General features: G+C 42.1%; 2 protein-coding genes and 1 long non-coding RNA gene across 9 annotated transcripts in view; 1 reads left to right on the top strand and 2 right to left on the bottom strand.

The window, feature by feature from the left end:
- Positions 1-6,582, bottom strand: part of itsn2a (intersectin 2a) — a 26,527-nt gene extending 19,945 nt beyond the window's left edge. For all 6 annotated transcript variants that reach the window (XM_086060456.1, XM_086060457.1, XM_086060458.1 and 3 more), the window contains exons 1-3: positions 6,449-6,582; positions 5,356-5,413; positions 2,952-3,006 (exon numbers count right to left, since the gene is read on the bottom strand). In XM_086060456.1, coding sequence (XP_085916582.1) covers positions 2,952-2,958 — 7 coding nt within the window. In that variant the 5' untranslated portion in view covers positions 2,959-3,006; positions 5,356-5,413; positions 6,449-6,582. The remainder of the gene's footprint in view (positions 1-2,951; positions 3,007-5,355; positions 5,414-6,448) is intronic.
- The window catches only part of LOC147158838 (uncharacterized), a 14,676-nt gene extending 5,164 nt beyond the window's left edge, over positions 1-9,512 (top strand). For both annotated transcript variants that reach the window (XR_015090667.1, XR_015090668.1), the window contains 4 exons: positions 155-322; positions 2,967-3,038; positions 7,061-7,290; positions 7,369-9,512. This is a non-coding gene — a long non-coding RNA (uncharacterized LOC147158838). The remainder of the gene's footprint in view (positions 1-154; positions 323-2,966; positions 3,039-7,060; positions 7,291-7,368) is intronic.
- On the bottom strand, positions 6,890-13,804 carry ddx1 (DEAD (Asp-Glu-Ala-Asp) box helicase 1). Its single transcript, XM_086060463.1, has 26 exons — positions 13,696-13,804; positions 13,556-13,607; positions 13,413-13,476; positions 12,930-12,959; positions 12,735-12,831; positions 12,602-12,649; positions 12,434-12,517; positions 12,252-12,335; positions 12,087-12,163; positions 11,924-11,996; positions 11,254-11,330; positions 11,054-11,168; positions 10,843-10,981; positions 10,650-10,710; positions 10,481-10,579; positions 10,304-10,393; positions 10,042-10,230; positions 9,879-9,930; positions 9,670-9,816; positions 8,905-8,996; positions 8,750-8,822; positions 8,352-8,424; positions 8,219-8,261; positions 7,640-7,735; positions 7,397-7,517; positions 6,890-7,264 (listed from the first exon to the last, which is right to left on the bottom strand). The coding sequence occupies exons 1-26, from the start codon at positions 13,706-13,708 to the stop codon at positions 7,134-7,136; spliced, it is 2,220 nt and encodes a 739-aa protein (XP_085916589.1). The 5' UTR covers positions 13,709-13,804; the 3' UTR covers positions 6,890-7,133.

Below are 13,804 nucleotides of genomic sequence, written 5' to 3'. Positions count from 1 at the left end.
ATTGCACTGCAACGGGAACGATGATAATGGCAACACTTGTCTTATAATCCTTTAATCAATCCGACTCACTGCTTCACTCACTTGAGGAAATGCCAGCCTGCTTGTGACAGAACTTCCCCCACCCTAACCCAAACATCCGATCTGTGTGCCTCAGGATGAAACTGGATCAGCAAAATGTTCTAAATGGAGAGGAGCAAAAAAAAAACAACAGCATCCAGCCGGGTTGCTGTCACGAAAGAAGGGAGCGTCTGACGCGTTCAGCTGCTCTCCCAATTTAATCCGCTCACTCTGCCCCACATCTCCATGCTAAACACCTGTGCAGGTACGTTCCTTCCCACAGCCTGACCCACTTTCTGGCATTGTCAGCAAAACCTAAGGTAATTAATCTGGCGCTGGTGGATGTAACTACTCCGCTCGGCGTGTAGGATTTGGCACAGACCCGCAGGGACTGGAAGTGGGACGCCACAAAAGCTCCTTAACACGGCGACGATTCGATTCCGACAAGCTCGACACCGTTCGGGAGCTTACGGACGCTCACTGGGATGCTGGAAGGGGAGATCAGTGGAGCTCAGTTGGGGGTCAGCTTTCGAGGATCAGTTTGAAAGGAGGGCAACAGTTGCAAAAAGCATCCATACCAGCAGGTGGCGTTCATCGCTAGGCAGCGGCCAAGAGAGTTAAAAGTCGCAGCGAGTCGAAAACGAAAAGAGCAAATGTTTGGTACGATTCATTTTGGCTCCGTTCGCTGCCTAAACAGGCAGCAGTGTTGTGTTTTTTTCCTGTTATTGTTCGATTTGTATTTACGTTTGTATTTTTTGGAATTCTATATAATTATTTTATTCAGTTAAATTAGCTTCTGCTTAATTTTTTACTTTTTGGTTTTAGGTTACTTTTAGGATTTTTTTTTAAAATCCAAAATTATAATTTTTTTCACAATAAAGGATGAGCGGTTCGGTAAATGGATTGAATGAATTGATTAAATATGCGTTTTAATAATTTTTTTAATTTGATTTTAAAAATATTTTTTTGAGTGCAAGAAAAAGGTTTCTATTGAGTATAGTAGGCTACTTGTTTTTATTTGTTAATTTTTTATGTTTATGTTATTTTATTTTATTTTATTTTTTTAAGTTGACAAACGAAGACAAACTCCGCCCCTCTCCTCCCCAAAGAAACTGTGGAGTGTGCAGGGTCCGCACACTCTACTATAAAGGCAAGATAAAAGCTGATAGGTGCAATCAGAGTAAAACAGTCAGGGCTCTTCGTACTCATTTGGGCATTGGTGGAGCATGTATGATGTAGAAAGAGCTTCTTTTTTTTTTTTTTTTTACCTTTTTAAACAGCACAATCTACCTTAAGGATATTTCTTAACATAGCCAAACTAAAAAAAAAACTATAGTTATTTCTTTATGAAATTTATTTTTTGTTAATATTTTTGGTTGCCTGGGACGGTTTAGTCGGGTTTACATTATTTCCTATGGGAAATATTGCTTTGGATTTTTACAAAACGCATTTACAATCAAGAGTTTCTGGAAGGGATTTTTCACAGAAAGAGAAGTTCCACTGTATGTGCGGAACAACCATGACATCATTCTTCACCTTCCAGCCAATCAAACGACATTTACGCCACCTCTCTCGGTCCGAAGAGTTGCACGCTAGTAGGCCGACATACCGTTGGCCCGACCTTGACCAATAGCTGAGGCCGGACTTATGCCATGTCAATCAAAAAGATAAACACCGCTTCCTGATACTTGACTACGAGCCGCACTTGCACTCACACCCACAACGGCGCATACCAAACAGCTCTCGAACCACACAGGTCCTCCTGCTAATATTGAAGAAATACAACACCGCAGCAGAGAAGCCTGTGCGGAATTGCAATTGGCTGCAACACTTCCCTTTGTTGTCTTGGTGCCGTGTTGAGTCAAAACTCCGCAGATCATCCTCGGGGGGAGAAACCACCTGCTTGCCTTCATGACTGTTTACATTACGAACCGCCTCATCGGGATGCAAACCTGCTAATGACTTGACATCATAGCAGCATCGCCAACATTGCTTTGATCTCAACACAGCGCTGCATACCAGTTTTACATTGCAATGTAGTCATTTTTCACAAATGAATGCTATTGATTTTGACTCATTATTAAGCAATTTAATGTTGAAAATAGCTTGAGAACAAATCTATGAACTCTTTTGCAGAGAAGTGTTGTAAATAGTGCCGTCACTAGCGAATATTTTTAGAATCGATTCATCTAGTGATTCATTTTAAATTTGCATTAAAGTGTATTACAGAAGCATTTTTTCCCTGATTACTGTTTATTAAGCAGTAATTGGTGTTTATTTCATACTTAGTATTCGTATACTAGTGTTTAAAAAAAGGGGGATTGATGTTGTACTATGTTACCGGTTCGCTCGTTGTTTTCCAAAGTAAAAACAGATGTTTTAGTGAGCAATGACTGTTGATATGCTGAAATCAGAGGATTTGGACAATTTTAAATTAAAAAAATGTCTCCAAATGATTACTCGATTATTAAAATAGTTGTCGATTAATTTGATAATCGATGACTCGATTAATTTTGACAGCTCTAGTTGTAAAGCCTTATGTCACCTCAAGATAGTCTGGATGTCTTTTTGTTTTGTTTTAGACAATATCGAGTGAAAATATGTAATTCTTTAGTTAGCACCGCTTGTTATTATCAATGACAGCATATTCAATTGTATTCAATTAAACACGATTTTGAGGTGTTGTGTTAATGTTGGTGCGCAAAAATATAAAGTACAAAATAATACCAACTTGAATCGTGCTGTGTTTGGAAAGTAGTAATTCGAGAGACGTGAGGATTCTGCCCGGCAGCAACAAAATATGAATCTTCAAAAAGATGCAATCCAAAACCAGTTTTGCATACGTCATACTTGATTCGTTTGTCCGCCTTCAAGTGCAACCTCTGCTTTCTTACCGTTCATGGCTGCAGGTGGAGGTGTCCTCCGCACGGCTGGCTAGCTCGCAGACATCTGCAGAGAGGGAGAGCAGGCGACATGACTGAGTGAGTAGACTGTGTGTGTGAAAGAGAGTGTGCGTTTCACATGCTCGGGGGGGGGGGGGGGGGGGAGAGAGGAGGCAGGAGGATGTGTAAAAAAAGAAAGAAAAAAGAAAAAAGGAGGTTCTGGAGGGAGGCGGCGTACGTCTTTGTCTCGTGCCCGATAGCACGCGGCGGCCCGAGCGTACGAGCAGTCTGTATTGACGTTTACGACTTGCGCACAGATCGTCGCTCGGCTCGGGATCAACATAAGAGATTTTCTTACTACTACGCTCCGATACAAAAAGTGGATCAAAATTCGACTGCAGCCACCTTTCACACAAGATAGAAAATAGGGCTGTCACGATCAAACCTTTAAGCAGTGGATTATATTATTGACATGATTGAAGTAACAACTTTTGACCAAATGGAGGAGAAATAATAGATTGTGAAATGAGATGCTTTCATGTCAATTTTGAGCAGAATGTGGCAAATCCAGGTCCAGAAAGTAAAAAACCCTGCCACAGTTTGGCTTTAGCCATTGATGCTAGCTAGCTAGTTCCCTAGCAGGTAAACGAGCACCATGGGAGCTAGCTAGGGAGCTAGCTACCTAGCACCTGTGGCTAAAGCCAAACTGTGGCAGGGTTTTTACTTTCTGCACCTGGATTTGCCACCTCTGATTTATGAGGTCGATATATGCCAATACAGTACACCGATTCCCAGCCATTTATTTAATTACTTGATTGCAGTACCAGCTTTCTACCAATAAGGGGAGTAAATAATAGCTTGTCAAACTTGTTTTTGAGGTCGATTTAGTCGACTTTTCTTTCCAGATTAGTATGGAGGACCAAAACTGCCCAAATTAAAAATAAATAAATGACTAAATAAATACATGACTAAAAGTGGAAAAAACGGATTAAAAAAACTATAAATGGAAATCAAAACAACAATGCATTATCGTGCAGCTTTAGCAGGGAAGCCCAGACTTCCCTCTCCCCAGCCACTTCAGCCAGCTCCTCCGACGGGATCCCAAGGCGTTCCCAGGCCAGCCGAGAGACACAGTCTCTCCAGCGTGTCCTGGGTCATCCCCGGGGCCTCCCGCCGGTGGGACATGCCCGGAACACCTCTCCAGAGGTATCCGAACCAGATGCCCGAGCCACCTCAACTGGTTCCTCTCAACGCGGAGGAGTAGCGGCTCTACCTCCCGGAAGACCGAGCTTCTCACCCTATCTCTAAGGAATTTATATATATTTTGTATTTAATTTTTTTAATATATTTTTTTATATCCGTTTTTATCCTCACTTTAAGTCATTTATTTATTTAGTCTTTTTTTATTTTTTTATTATTTTTTATTTTGGCAGTTTTGGTTCTCCATAGATTAGATGTTTTCATGTCAATTATGAGGTAGCTATAGATAGGTTTAGTTACCGCACACTCCAACAAAGTATATATATGTTTGGCAGAAACAGATTACGCATCACGATTGGTCGTTAGAAGCAGGCGTCATCATGATTGTGAATCAAGATGTCGCAGCAAAAAAAGCAAGTGACGTTCAGATTACGTTTCTTACTTGTATTATTATTATTTTACCATTAGAAGACTTTTCTCAGTCTTGTTTTTGTTGCTTTATAATTTGCGGCAGTCACCAAAGTAAAAAAAAAAAAAAAAGTCATGGGGTGGCAGGAACATATTACTGGCATTTCAATTCATTTCAGTGGGCAAAACTGAATTTTGGCAGGAGGGAATTAAGAGTAACAAATTGGTCAGGGAACGAAACCAAACTTGCAAGTCAACTGCGCTGTACTTTCTATTCTCTTGTGCAAACAAAGCAATCGTATCCACCCTGGTTGACAAATACTTTAGCGCCCCAAGGTGTGTTGTTAGACAGCGGTGTCAAATACACAAGAGCAGCCTCTCCTCTTTCTCTCTCTCTCTCTCTCTCTCTCTCTCTCTCTCTCTCTCTCTCTCTCTCTCTCGGATCTTCTGGTATCAAAACAACACCGAATCATCTCAACATTTAAATTGCCCATTTTTGGCTTTGATGGAAAAAGTCGCACAAAGCCGCATTTGCTCTCTTTATTTAACGAGCGACGAGTCAAAGACGCTTGGACTCTCCTCCCTGCATGCTGATTGACACCTGCGCTCGGATGTGCACTTCAATGCATCACTCTGTGTGTAGCGCTCCGTCTGTGTGAGTGAGAACGTGTCCAGCACACACACTTTGCATAGAAGGACCATCCTGTTCGAGCACAGGAAGCTTTGCCAAGCCACTGGGAAGAAAGAAGCTAGTGTGTGTGTGCGCGTGTGTGTGTGTGTGTGTGTACTATTTCACACTCATATTCACCTTCCCGCTGTTGTGCTGCTGCAGGCGTAAATCAATATTCAAGCTCCTTTTGGGTCATCTGTGAACAACACACATGCAATTAATTAATTCAGTGCTGCCTTATATCACAACACTTTTTTTTTTATTGCAAAAAGCGTACTAGCTGTACAGTAAAAAAAAAATAATAATAGTGTACCTGGTACTGGGTAAGATGATGCCTATACGATAATGAGTTTGTGAGCAAATGCGACAAAAAAAAAGCAACGAGACCAATGGAGACCTTTTACTTCACGGCACACCACCAAATAGAAATACTGAAATAAATGATAATGCTGAAGTTGTTTCAGTTGACTTTATACTCAAATTGACCTTTTAGTTGAACAAAAATATGAAACACTCACAGGAAGCATGACTTGCTGGTACAAAATGCAAATGGCAACATTGTGATTGATAATGATTCGTTGTAATTCTGCCATCTCGTGGAAAAGCATTCAGTTGTTCTGCCCGAAAGATGAACAAAGGTATGATCGCTCATGGCGCACTAAGGAATCACTGGGCACAGGTGCCAAACACAAGGCCAGAAGAGGCCTTCTACGTCATTTTTTTTTGCCCACTTAAGCAATTAAAGTGCCTTACTGTTTTTTTGGGTTAATGGGTTTATTCCTTTCATTTTGTCAAATGTCAATTTTTACATATAACCACTAGTTTCAACAATTCAACTCGTTAATGTAATACTTTAAAATCAGTGTCACCTTCACCAACATGTTTTTTTTGGCGAAAGTATTTATTTATTTTGTACAGACTGCCATAATCAGGCGTACCTTATGTTGTGTCATTTCCGAGCACAAGCAGATGGGAAGAGAGGCCCGCCAATATTATTTATTGACTTGAGAATGAAGCTCGAAGACAAAACAAACAAAGACAGCATTTGTTCAAAAACGGCAAATGAAAAGTAGGAAGCTGCAGACGCGTGGAAAAAAAAAAGAAGAAGAGACAAACGTGTGTCAGTACACGCGTTGAACTCGCCAACCTGTCTTTCGCCGATCGCAACAATTCAATTAAGAACAAATGCATTTAAAAGCGGTTTGTGTAGGCCTGCTAACGGGTTATTTACCTGTTGCGGAGGAACAGCAGCCGGTAGTCAAGACATCCACAGGAGGGCAATTTGGCTAGTGGAGGAGTAAGGAGGCGAGGAGGCGAGAGGGCGGGACCGAGCGAGCTTGTGTGCGGCGGCCGACTGGAAGGGGGCGGAGCCCGGGAGTCAAGCCTGCAAGTCATTTCGCGGTCAAGTTCCGCCTGGGATTTTCAACAGGAAAACGTGGAGGCAAGGTTTCAAAATAAAAGCAATGCAGGTTGAGTGGACGAAGTGAATATTTTTGAAATAATTTGTTTTTAACTAGATATTATTATTATTAACTAAAAGTGATGCATGGAGGCGTTTAATAACTATTGGCTGTGTAAAAGCAAGTTTAGACGACTGACGCTCTTTGCTTAACAATTTTGCCACAATAATAAGCATATTATTGTAATTCAATACAAGGAATGACTCCCCCACTGTGTGCCCAACAGTTTATTTCTGAAAAAAAAAAAACATGCATCAAAATGCTTCTGCAGGCAATTGCTCACAATAAAAGGTACTCCAACTTACTTAGCCAAATTAAATATATAAAAAAAAAAAGATTTTCTTCAATAATGGTGTTTTTTTTTTTACAACTGCACAATACAGGCTTGGACACAGGAGCCACTCCTAAGTGATGGATGGCGAGCGCATTCGGTCGCTGCGGCCGGCCGGGCTGCATTCAGAAGGCTTTGAAGAGTTGGTTGGGCAGGTATCCAAGATGGAGAAAGGACGACTGGGCTTCTCTCTCCAGGTTGGCCAGCTCTTGCACCGTCGGGGCCAGCACGTCCACGTGGCCCTTGTAGTTCCCGCCTAAGCACAACAAAGCAGCAGCCGTGGTAAAAAACGACATGTACAGCAAAGCGAAACGCCAACATTTGTTTCATGAAATTGTATTCTTTTTCTGATGGCCACAGTTTGGACCCTGGACCATAAAACGCGTACCTCCCAGTGTCTTGCGTTGGCCGTAAGTGACCTTCCCGTCAAAGTCGTCCAGAGGTACCTTGATGTCAGGCTCGCACTGGGTGATGGTGCACTTGAGGTGTTCCTCGATTTCGGACAGAAGCTGCGATAAAAAAAATAAAAAATAAAAAATAAAAAAAAGAGGAGAACAGACAATGACGACCGTCACATCAGCCAAACAGTAACAGCAAACAATGGATTCCTGAAAGTGAGGGCATCAGTCACCTCTTTCTCGTTGTACCAAATGGTGCAGCCTCCGTCCTGCTTGAGTCGGGTGTTGTAGCAGCCCCTGCCTCGGCTTGCGCAGGCGTGGTACCAGACCTGTGTCGCCGCAAATATGCATTATACATAAACTTAAACAGGATAGACATTTGGAATTGCCTGTAGGCGACAGGATGGAGCCAAAGCACTACTTTTCTATTGGGCTCGGCTTTGGCCTCTCTAAATTGGATCCTCCTCTCACTTCAACTTAAGTCCATAGGCACAAATATATATTTTTTTATGTTAACGGGGATTTGCCACCTTCTTGTTGGTGTTTTTGACAAAGAGCACAAAACAGCAAATAGTGGAGGATAAAAAAAAACGTACTACATACTACTATATCGTAATTATTTGAATTGGACTAAATTCTGTCTAAATGAGATGCAGTAAAAGTGGAGACAAAGTAAATGGGGAAGGAAAAGATTTTTGTTGCAGCATTCATTCTAATTGCTGGTGTGAATTAAAAATAACAACTCAGTCTACAAACAGGATTGTTATACATAAAGTGTAAGAGAGAAAAAAAATATATCGGCAAAGCTTTACCTTCTCTTTCTCCATGGCAACCAATGAGATGGCCAAGCCCATTCTGTATGTTTAAAAAGGAAAATACGACTGCTTTATAAACTTGAAGATGCATGGGATAATACACAAATATGATACCCGTTTAACGCCTCACCTCTCTGCTCGACCCACTCTGCCGATACGGTGGACGTAGTTCTGCTTCTCATCCGGGAGGGTGACGTTAATCACTGCGGAAATAAAGTGCGGTTTGGATATAAAACAGTAAACTAAATAGACACAAATGGGGTTTAGAACTTTAAAAAAAAAAATATATAACATCAGCACTACTGCCTAAACGGGGTGCGGTAGAAATTGAAACCAAAAAGTAAACGACAGTAAAATGTTGGTGAAGGACTTTTTCAAAATTATATCTCACTGTAAATATTAGTATACTACATAGGCATACGTATGTTTAACCCAAAATGCTACCTAAACGGGTTGCGGTTTCGATGTGAATATTACGAGACTAAAAAGGTGGCTATGTAGTGTAAAGTGCGTCTGCATTGGTGCTACCGTGGGGAACGCCTCGGATGTCAATTCCTCTGGCGGCGACGTCGGTGCAGATCAGAAGCCTCACTTCCTTTTTCTGAGGACACAAAAGATTTGACTTCAAATCTCGGACAACGGCGACAAAACTGGTTGCCTGTTTTGCACGTTTGTCCTTTAACCTTGAAGCGATCCAAGTTGTTCTTCCTCTCTTGGGGCTTGCGATCGCCATGGAGACACACGCAGGAAAACTGGTGGTTTTTACTGTCTGGGCCTGATGGGAAGTGACCACGTTATGAATTTAATAAATCAAAAAACAAGAAAATGTTTTCCACTAGTAATTTGCAGGGAAAGACCAATTATCTGCGCCAATTTTGACAAATGTCGGCATCGGCCATTTTGAAGAATTATACGGCCGATAATAGATCCATTAAAAAAAAATGTTCAGGGAAAGAAAAAAAAATCTAATAAATAATTATTTACATTTTACAGATGCTTCTGACCCTGGGAATTTCCTGCACGTTCTGTTTTTGTTTGAAATGAAAACTAAGAGAAGCACAATTTAAAAACTTCTGATATTTAAAAAAAAAAAAAAAAAACTTTATTTACTGTAGCAAACAATAGGGAGCTATTTACTTCGGTTTTCATTGAACTTTTGAAGACATGCTCCTGCCCCCGGAAGATCCCTGAACTTTCTGTTAGATTTGTAAAACAAAAATGTCTATTGACAAAGATTTTTTTTTTTAACTCCAATATTTTACGAACCCTAAACGCTGTTCAATAAACATGCTTAAAAATAAAGAAATAATTAAGAGCTTAAGTTTTTTTTTTTTTTTTTAATGCCAATATTGTCTCTTTTAGTGAAAACGAATATCGGCTCTCGGCATCCTTGACTACCAATAATCAGTAAAAAAAACCATATCGATCCATCCCTAGTAATTTTCTACCTCCTCCTTGCTGGATGAAGTATTGCTCCATGTTGTCACAGTCGATCTTGGTGCGGCAGAAGATGATGGCCTGGTCCATTTTGTGCTCTTTGATGGCCCTCACCGTGTACTCGCCTTTCAGCACCTTGATGGCCTCGGACCACATTTCTGGAAGACACAAGAATGTATAAGGGGCGGTGTGCTACGTGGCACAGGTTTCGAAAACCCACCTGCCGAGTTGCCTCCTGGTCTGGTGTTATCTTTGGCATGGACCTCATCAGTCTAGCACACACGCACAAAAAAAATCTCCGTTACACAGCCGCTGCCGTGAAAATGGAAACGGAGCAAACATGAAGACAAGCAAACATCCGACTCGAAATACCCCCGACTGACCCGGATGTGGCCCTTTCCCAGACGCTCCCAGAGGCGGTCGGTTTTGGGGTTGACAGGCACGACCACGTGGTGCACGGTCTCGGGCACCGAGTCCTCGCCCTTCAGGTCCACCCAGGTGGGGAAGTGCATGATGCGCTCCGACAGCTTCTTCACGTCAAACGAGTGCAGCGTGGCCGAGCACACGATCACCTGCGCGCAGATGCGCGATGGTGAAAAACTTAATTGTGTGCACTTTGCCCAGAGGACCCCCCTTTCTCAGTACCTGCAGCCGTTTTCCATCAGACGTCACTTGAGGAATCTGATTATGGATTCTGTTGATGAAGTCTGTGTAGCCCGCTGTCAGGAGGCCGTCCTGGAGACAAAAAAATGACGCGCGTCACGGACCAGCGCCCCGAGCTGTAAACAAAAACCTCCAAAAGGGATTCCGGGTCATCCGTACACATTCGTCAAGGACCAGAAAGCGGACTTGGGACAGGCTGAGCTTCCCGGTGGATATGAGGTCGTCCAGTCTCCCGGGGGTCCCCACCACAATGTCCACCTGAGGAGGAAGTGGACACCAATTGAAAAGACGTGGACAGGAAGTGCACAGCGACTGAATTTGCACGTACGCCTTGCTCCAGAGCGGACATTTGCTCCTTGGCAGCCACGCCGCCGATCACCAGCAGCTCCCTGCACAGCAACACCAACATCAAAATCCGCATTCGTAATGGAGCATCGGCACCACCTTCTGGTGAGCTGCTTGCATTGCACCTCAGGGAAAAGCAGCGACGTTTAAAATAAGCGCAAAGTTTTGCGCGGTACCTGAGCTTGGGGTCAACCACGTGTTTCTTGAACTGCGTAACGTTGTTGAGGGTCTGCTCGGCCAGTTCCTTGGACGGCTCGATGATCAGCGCCTTGGGGGCGTTGCTGGACCCTTTCGCCTGACTCACCTTGGCGCTACCTGCCAAAACAGACACAACTCACTGTGACGTTCGCACTTGAGCAGAAAGCTTTTATTTTGGAAGGTTCTAACCTGTCTGTGAAGACTTGACCATGTGGCCATCTGCCGCCTGATCCAAGGCGACAAACCCGCTCTTTGGCGAATGCTTGAAGTCCTCCCCGCCAAAGTTGAACTTCAGCTCCCCATTCTGGCAAAAATGAAACATAAATAAAAAAATGCTGTGATTTGACGGCTTATTATAGTTACCTACATTAAATGTGCTAAAGCAATACCTTGAGCACGCAGGAGGCAAAGAAGGGCTGATTCCTGAGATTTTGAGGAATCTCAAAAGCCGAACCCAGATCATTACCTGGTTGATTTGAAACAAACACATCACAGGAAATTGCTACTTTATTTATTCTCCAAAAATAGTCAGACCCCCAAAATGTCACAATTGTTCAATCCTCAAAATTTCATCTTCAAAGACACCAAGCCATTTGCAACACTCTAGCTGTTTTACTGGATTTTGACTGATTTTGCAAGGCCCACAGAAGATTGTGTTCTATTGCTATACAAACATGGAACCTACCAAAAGAAAGATTAGAGTCTCTTCTTTCATCGGGAAAAAAAGTCTGCGTTTTGCAGCAATTAGCATTAGAATATAGCGAAGTTTCATCATTATTCACAAATCTATTTAGAACTGTGGGTAGGTTGATCTCTTATACTCTGCTGCCCGTTTTTATAATTACTACCATTGATTCACTCATTCTCTGCAGTTCAGAGGCTGCATCAAAGCCTTCTGTATGCTCTAGGAGAAAAAACGTATAAATACGTCTTTGGGACACTAAACATTTCAAATAGAACATATTTATACGTTTTTTGGGAGCAAATTAGTTAAATTAAATATTATTGCGCATATGCACCTAATGATGTGGCCTGTGAGTGTACAGTACATAACAATACCATTTTTGGAGAAGGAAATCTGGCCCTTGTCCAGGTCAAAGTAACATCCAATTGTGTCATGCATGGTGAACTCCTGTAAAGGACCCCAAAAAAAAAAAAGGTTACTTTTTATTAATAATTGTAACTAATCCACTGAAGACTAAAAGCAACTTTTGTGTTTGACCTCGCCATAGCTGTCAAATTGCTTATTGTTCGATTTCTTCCCTGTTCCGCCAAAACCAAACCCGTACTTGTCAGTTCCTACAGAGAAAGTTACAAAAAAAACATAGTCAGGCAATTCTAATTGCGATTTTGAGTCGTGTACAAGAAAACAAAAAAGGAAGCTCACCCAAGTCGAGCGCTGCCTGGCTGGTGGACCAACCGATGCGACACAGCCCTTGGTCTTGGCACGTGACCTCGTAGTAGTACTTCCCTGTTTACACAAGTGCACAAATTACATTACACGGTAAAAATACTTCCTGGAACGGTTTCCGCTCGACCTGAGAGGATGCACTGAAATGCCGCCCGCACCTTTGCTAACGCCCTTGGTGGAGCGAGAGCCGTGCCATTCCTTAAACTCTCGGCTCTGGCAGCAAAGTCCGTCCGCGCCGATTGCTGAAAATAATGAAACAAATAGCGAGAAGATAAAAAGCCAACATTGAACAGCTGTGTGTTTTATTTTGTCTTGCTCTTTCTTACCAAATGCAGCGCTTCGGTCATAAGGGTTCATCTGCCAATTGTTGAAGACTGACAAAAAGACCGTATCAAGTCAATTAATTTCCCATGATATGTCCCCTTGAAGTTGAATCAATCAAGTGACTAAGTTGCTCACCAGCTCCGCCCGTTTTGATGTTGGCTCTGCCTTTCTTGCCCTGCTGCTGGTCAGTCAGCGTTTCATGCACAATCTGGATGACAGGGATGCTGAAGGCCTGACAATCGCAACAGATTTTATATCATACACTTAATACAACAATTTTACATTGCACGTGAAGGTCCATTTTAATAAACAAATTTGCTCAATACTCACTCCTGTTTTACCGCTGCCAGTTTCTGCTGCCTTTTAAAAAGAAGAAGAAGAGAAAAGTCAAATTTGATCCTTGTTGCGTTGCTTCTACATTTGTATATCTAATCTGATTTTAGCATCATTGGGTTGCCATGTCAATATAATCTGACCGGGGTCTTTGGAATCAGAAAGCTGTTTGATTTAACTATAACTATATTAACAATGGATTGTTTCTTTAACCAATCAGTTTGAAAATTCTCCCTCACGGCACTCAATGACGTCATCATATTTCTGTGCTGATTGATTAGTCAGAGCAAAACATGTTACAGACAACTAATACATTTAATAATAAGCATCTGTGTATTATGCCAGTAAATAAATATAAATTCTGAACTCTCCAAATAATGTATATTGTAATATTGCGTTTTTGTATTGATGGTAAAAGAGTTGAATTATAAATCCCCACTTAAGTCCCAGCTCGCCACTGATAAATATTGACAGGCTCACCATGAGGACATCTCCTCCACCGAGAATCAACGGAATGGACTCAGCTTGGATGTCAGTAGGAAGCCTGGCATGGAATAATAGCAATAGAAACATTCGTTATTAACTTTATACACAGCAATGCGCTACGTTGACAAATGACTTACAGCCAATCCATTTCCTCCACAGCCTGTGCGATTTCGGGCATAACGCCCATTTCTACACGACACAACGATAATTCGCAATTAAATTACGTCAACAAAACACGTTAAGTTCATCGTGCAGTCACGTTTAAAGTGGAACTCACCAGAAAAGGCCATTATTGCAATCAAAACCTGCCGGATGTAACGTGTACACCACTGAACATCGGGTGCACTCTTTTTAGTGAATCGAGAGGAAACACGGCTAACATATTC

This window comes from Leptonotus elevatus, chromosome 18 (genome assembly GCF_054856555.1).
Source record: "Leptonotus elevatus isolate MCC_2025b chromosome 18, RoL_Lele_1.0, whole genome shotgun sequence".
Classification (NCBI taxonomy): Eukaryota; Metazoa; Chordata; class Actinopteri; order Syngnathiformes; family Syngnathidae; genus Leptonotus; species Leptonotus elevatus.
This window is presented reverse-complemented; position numbering and strand designations above follow the sequence as displayed.

Bases quoted from the DNA above. Each gene is read 5' to 3' on its own strand.
- ddx1 (XM_086060463.1), bottom strand. The intron at 12,518-12,601 runs GTAAGAAAGAGC...CATTATTTTCAG, and splicing joins TGACCGAAGCGCTGCATTTG to CAATCGGCGCGGACGGACTT. The intron at 10,982-11,053 runs GTTAGAACCTTC...CTGTTTTGGCAG, and splicing joins GGTCAAGTCTTCACAGACAG to GTAGCGCCAAGGTGAGTCAG.